The sequence below is a fragment of the Anneissia japonica genome, unplaced genomic scaffold (assembly GCF_011630105.1).
Source record: "Anneissia japonica isolate Jap-2015-1 unplaced genomic scaffold, ASM1163010v1 scaffold4988_len2956909_cov206, whole genome shotgun sequence".
Lineage (NCBI taxonomy): Eukaryota > Metazoa > Echinodermata > Crinoidea > Comatulida > Comatulidae > Anneissia > Anneissia japonica.
In genome coordinates this window covers 2,700,019-2,706,581 of record NW_022696345.1, presented here as the reverse complement: position 1 = coordinate 2,706,581, position 6,563 = coordinate 2,700,019, and the positions used below count along the sequence as shown (strand labels likewise).

Sequence of the window (6,563 nt, the reverse complement as noted above, 5' to 3'; positions counted from 1 at the left end):
TTACAAGATTGGATAAATAAAATGTGTAACAACATTCAAACCGGTAGGCCTAATTAGCCTAAGACCAGAAAAACATTGTTATATTATTTTTTACGAAATATATATCGCTTTCTCATGATTATGTTATTCCCTGACGCTGGATGCCGACGCAAATTCGTGACCGAGCAAACGCAACGCGGCGACTGCATCACCTGAGATGTTCCTCAAGGTGTACCACGTGATCAGACCCCATTGATTATTTACTTTTCCCATGAGTTAGAAGGTGATACGAATCGAACAAATACAATCTACAAACAAACGGATACCAAAGGTGTGACGACCCTGAATTGTAAGCACAGTTTAGATAAAACAATCTGCCACATTATTATTATTGTGACCTGTCGCTGTTAGTACCACCACGCGAGCCAAGCGATCTGGTCATGATAATCATAAAAATAGGTTGATTTGTATAGACAATTCATATCTAATTACCTAGTATCAAAAATAATATCTGGATAGATAAACATTACGAAGTTTGCACTCGCGACCAACCATGTCCCGAAATATTCGCTCTATTGTTATGTTTCATGATCAGAGACCGGATACGGTATAATTGGCCTAATGAGTTGTCCAGGACTGACTGTGATAGCCATATAGCCTATGCAGTAATTACAATTATATATAGGCCTACATACGTACATACATACATAAACATATATATTATATATATAGTATATATATATAAATATATATAGGCCTATATGTTAAAAATTTGTATATATGCCTATGTATAAAGCATTACCGTAACGCAAGACAATTTAGATCATATATATAATATATATATATATTATATATATATATATGTATATATATGTGTGTGTGTGTGCGTTTGTGTTTGTCCAATTAAAGACAACTTTTCTGTGGTCCCGTTTCCATTCCACTCCCTTAAAATTAGCTGTTCCCTCCAATTAAAGACTCCCGCTATTTAGAGACCAAAGATCGGCGTACGGTAAAAATAGCCCCGGAAAAAATGACCCCGGGTAAAAATGGCCCTATATGACAGGTAGGTAAAAATGGCCTCCAATTATAAAATTCAGTAATAAAAATGACCCTTTTTAAAATCTTCAAATATTTAAATGCTGCAAAATAGTAAGAATTTAATCAATAAATCAAACAAATTCCCCCTCCCCCAATGATAAAATTCAGTACCGGTAATAAAATTAATTTTGTAAAAATCTTCAAACTGTTCTAAATGCTGTGAAATAGCAAACATTTATTCAATAAATCAACATAAATTATACGCTTTTGAAAAAAATTAAAATTCGGTAATAAAAATTGATATTTTTAAAATCTTCAAAATAAATGCTGTAAAATAGCAAAAATTAAATTAAGAAATCAACATAAATCATATGCATTTTTGAAAACTAAAATAAATACCGGTAATATAAATTAGTTACTTTTTTGCAGGATTCATAAAAAAATAAATAACATACGGTACGGTAGTCCATGGATTAAAAAAAAAGAAGTAATAAATAACATGTTTTCATCAAAATGATACTGTACAGTACTAGCTTCTACTGCATGTTGTTAAATATTTGTTTTATAAACTATGTATTGATAATATATTGTTTGGGCCACAGGCCTATATGATAATACAGTAACTCATTTTAAGAAGGCAGGTCTCTATTATGTGAAAGTTGTTGTAATCTTAATACGGTAAGCAGGCCTGTGGGTTCAGTGGAGGATTCAAGAGTGGAAAGCCAGCCGACACGGGCCCCACTAAACTTTTCAAAAAGAAAAGAAAATGAGAAAAAAAGACTCAATTCTACTCAAATTTTTAGTAGAGTGCCATAATACCATTCCCAGCCATCTAGAGGTTCCATAATCATAAATGTTTAGTTTACCTCATTCCCAACCACGGTGGGGCTGAGGTAGTATAGACCCTCCATCTGTGAATGTACCTCTCTTGGCCCCCTCTATTTCAAATTCCTGGGGGGAGGAACCCCTCATTTCTAGCAAACTCCCTCTTTTCTGGCGAAACCCCCCCTCCCTTGAATTTCCCAAACGAGTTCTCCAACTCATGCACAGCAAACCCACCCAGACTCGGAATAATTCAGACTTTTTTTAGAACGTAACTGCTTTTATAGCATTATTTAGACCCATAGAACACAAAAATCATCTGGCTTCGGGCGATTTTGCCGACTCTACCGGGCTTCGACACAGGACTTCACATCCAAAGAACCCCCTCTTGGAAGAACCTGGCTCGGGCCTGGTAAGTGACTGTGAAAGTTACAATTAAATACAATTAAATTGGTCGATTTTTATTGGTTGGGAATCTACACCTATTTTAGGGAATAAGTACAGAGTACCGTACCTTCATATTATATTAAAGTTTTAGTTGGTATATTTGGTAATATTATCAGAAACTACAGGCATACATTATTCTATGGGAAGCACCCGCCTTGGGTTACAAGTATTTATTTTATCCTATTTATTCTGTTATTCAACTTTTATTTACTTTTCCCTGCTTCCGGATGAGACTCCCATCTGCGGTAGAAGCTCGGGCCGAAGCCTTCATTTTGAAAGTTGGCGCTAAATCCAGGAAGAAGTTAAAAATTCTGCAAATTGTCACTCCACTTCCGTGAAATATCCCAAAACTAAATTAATTATGTACGGTATACCGGTATTAAAAAATGCATATGATTTATGTTGATTTATTTATTGATTAAACCGTTGCTATTTTGGAAGATTGAAAAAGTTGGAAAATAAAAGAAATAATAAAAAAATTTATATTTATGAAGTTTTGTTATTTTGCAGCATTTAAAAAATGGAAAGATTTTTAAAAATCAGTTTTAATACAGAATTTTATCATTGGGGGCCCTTTTTTTCCGGGCCATTCTTTCAGGTGCCATTTTTTCCGGGAATATTTTTGCCTACAACCCCAAAGACCATGGTTTTGGTGGATCCAAGTGAAAATGTTCCCTTTAATTAAAGCCCACTATAAAATAAATAATGAGATTTTTTTTTCTATAGACCCTAATAGATATTGTTACCGGGGCTTAAAACATAAAAAATATTATCCAATTGTGGGTGGGGGGAGGGGTAGGGGTGGCTGCTCCGACAATCTGAGCATTTTAAGCTGTTTTAAAAAGATTTCAGGGACTGTACATAATACCGGGTAAATAACAAAAATACTCTAGTAAAGCCACGAGAATTTGTACAAAAACTTTTCATTACTCAATTAAACAAAAAATTAATAGGCATACTGATAAATTTTTAATAACGCGTCAGTGAATTACCGTATGTATTCACTTAAATACTTACCTGACAGCTTGCGTGTTTTATGACAACTGCAGTTTCAGTCACTGCATTACCGTTTTTATATTTTAAATAAAACCAATTTCTTCTAATTTTAAATACATTTCCCATGAATTCGTGATCATTCGTTATCACGCTAAATTTATGATCACGCATGTGTTTCTGCACAATGCGTACGGTATTTCATCCAAAAATCACTTTGAAATGCGGGACCGTCCCGCAAGATGCGATACGGTTGCTTTTATGTTCTTATTTTCTTGCCGATTTCAGGCTCAAATGTTCTTATTTTGTTCTTAGTTTTACATACTTTAATTATTATTGTACAGTCTGTACTGTATGAGCGCATTACGTTAACCCCACTGCAAATAAGATGTTGGTTTTCTACTTATTATTACTTTTTTTTAATTTTTTAATTTTTTTATGAAGATCTCATTTGGCATTTTACTTACAGCCTCTATTTGTTCTTATTTGTTCCTAATTTCAGCCTTAATGTTCTTATAGGAGAGTAAGTATAGACTTAATGTGGGACGTGATTTAAAAAAAAATGATTTATTTGCTTCTATGCTTTTCAAATGAAATATGTGCTAAAATTCACGACCAGAATGGGATGATGCCAGTTGCCATTCACCAATAATACTGTATCTCACTTTTTAAGATGAATAGTTTCCCAATTTTGGAATATCCTTATAATTATGATTATTGCCTGCATAATTATTAACGATGTAAGCCAAGCAAATATATCGACTCAAAGAGTAAACTGTAGCTGGGAGCTCGGCGGTTGTGGTGGTTCTGGTAAGGACATTATCACCACCACCATCAACATCATCATCAGGTCTTCAGAATGGGTGCCTTTAGGATGTTTGCCTTATTTAAGGACTGATGCAGAGCAAAAAATATTGGTTTTAAAAAGTAAATATTTAAAGATGTCATAAGTTACAAAAATACTTTCTATTCTATTCCGTATATTCCGTAATTTGGTCTGTTTTCAATAGTCTTTGCGGGGGGGTGGGGGTGTGGTGGCTGGGTATATAACCCCTCAAACCCCTCTTTCTTTTGTGCAGTTTTGATAATGATGTTCAAAACACCTCCGACCACAACGAATCATTGCCATATAGGCCTAAATGAAGAAAAGCAGAGTTCCATTTACTTTCATTTTAGTTAATAATTGAATTTTTTATTCGAAAAGTTTGCTACTGTTGTACTTCGATCATTGACCTTGAAAATGTCATTGAACCGGATGGAAACAATACGCGCCAGACGATGACGTCACACCGGAAGAAAACGTAATACAGTACTATACTGATAGCTGTTTGACTTCCAAAACAACTGTTTGACTCGCAGATCAAACCAAGGAGGACCAACTTATATCATGCCATATGAGTAAAATGAATAAAAACAGATGATTTAGTTTATTTAAAATATTTATTTAGGTTTGTGTGATGGTCTGGTGTAATGTTTTTATATTCAATATATTTTATTTTATTTTAACTTTATTTTAAGAGATGGTAACCCATCCAAGTAAGTTTTGAAATATTTAGCATTAAACATCTATATTCAACGACAAAACAAATAATTGTAATTATGTTATACAGGTTATATTAGAATTATATTATACTAAATATATGTTTTACATTTAGGAAAGCATCGTTACCAATTTTCTAAATGTTGTTATTATCAATAGGCTTGAATTCTGATTCTAATGCGATTTTGCCTTCGATACAAACTATTGAACACTAGAGGAAGAGTTTTTCTTTAAGAAGTTGGTGTTTGAAAGGAAGTGATGATGCACATCGATATAAAGAACCTTTCCTATATAAATAGATATTTTTTTAAGGCAAATATCACTATTGGGTTTTTACTGGTGCATTGATATTCAAAGTAAAACATGATTAAGACAATCATCCAAATATATAAGTAATCATGCGCGCGTGAGGGTAGTAATAATTTTTGTTTTATTGGGCATGAGCCAGATGTGTATACTGGGCCAAGGATTTAGAATCCTAAAACCCGCGCTAAAGGTCTTGCATTAGTCGATATTATTCACAATATTATCAATTCTTATTCTATTATAATATTATATACCTGTATATTGTTATTGTGACGCCTTTGATTAGCCAGTTTATGAATTAATACCCCTCCGGGAACCAGAGTATGGCTGATTGTTTACATACGGTCGCCTGTAATAGATTAAGCCGAGAGAAATGTGGGCGGGGTTTTCCCATGCTTAGGATTTCTCGGGACCTAGTACTAACAAAAGGCCGGCACGTGGTTGTGACACGTTATCGTATGCGGTGAGTAGCCGCATGCCTTTGCAAAGTCAACTGTCAACATTGATTACCTAGGTGTACGTACGTCACAAGAAACATTTAGCCAATCAATGATTGTATTTTTACAGTGACTTGAATCATACGTCCAATGAGCGTCGCGCGTGAGCGGTAGATAAAGCTTGATGACGAGCGAACAAGATAAGCCCCTAATATCGACAAGCTTATTGGCCGTGAGCGTTGGAATGCATACCAACTAGCGTGAGAAACCTGAAGTAAGATCGTTCACACGAGACTGGCACTCGCACGACATGCTAACCCGCTGAAAGGGCCAAAAAGTTACTCAGACACATTCCCTCACTCGATCATTGTTGCATAGGATTTCACCGCGTAAACACCTGTACGTTGTTGTCGCACGTCAGGTCTGCTGTCATTCCGATACACGGTGTTGTAGAACGTGAATCCCTTTATAGTAGTATAAACACTATACCAACTTGTTGCATTTTTTTGCTCTCAATATGCCTGTGGATAATACCAAAACGAAAACAACTGAAGGGAGAAAGGTACAGATATTTTACTTTTTTTGTATACATTTTAACGGAAGTTTAAATTTCCGGTTTTCTTTGGTTTAGTTTTGAAGTTTGCTTGCACCAATGAATGTCACTTTCAATGAACTATGTTTATAACCTTTATTTTTAATTAAATGTTTTTATTTTTATTTAGTCGTTTCTCGTTATTTCTTTCATTTTAATTCACTTTTAATTTGTCTTGTATCTTGCAGTCTTCTAAGCCATTGATGGAGAAGAGACGTAGAGCACGAATCAATGACAGTCTTGGGCAACTGAAAACTTTGATTTTAGAAGCAACTAATAAAGATGTAAGTGATGGTCTTCAATACTGACACTTAGTCTTGCTGTATTTATTTGCTATTAAAATAAGAAGTAGCTAAACGAGGCTTATATTAAATGTGTTAACTAAATGGTAAATTACACACATATATAT

The 6,563-nt window shown here is 34.4% G+C and overlaps 1 protein-coding gene across 1 annotated transcript in view; it reads left to right on the top strand.

The window, feature by feature from the left end:
* The first annotated feature begins 5,758 nt into the window (after window positions 1-5,758).
* LOC117101873 (transcription factor HES-1-A-like) overlaps window positions 5,759-6,563 on the top strand; it is a 2,974-nt gene continuing 2,169 nt past the window's right edge. Inside the window, exons 1-2 of the mRNA XM_033241990.1 lie at window positions 5,759-6,124; window positions 6,343-6,438. Coding sequence (XP_033097881.1) covers window positions 6,080-6,124; window positions 6,343-6,438 — 141 coding nt within the window. The 5' untranslated portion in view covers window positions 5,759-6,079. The remainder of the gene's footprint in view (window positions 6,125-6,342; window positions 6,439-6,563) is intronic.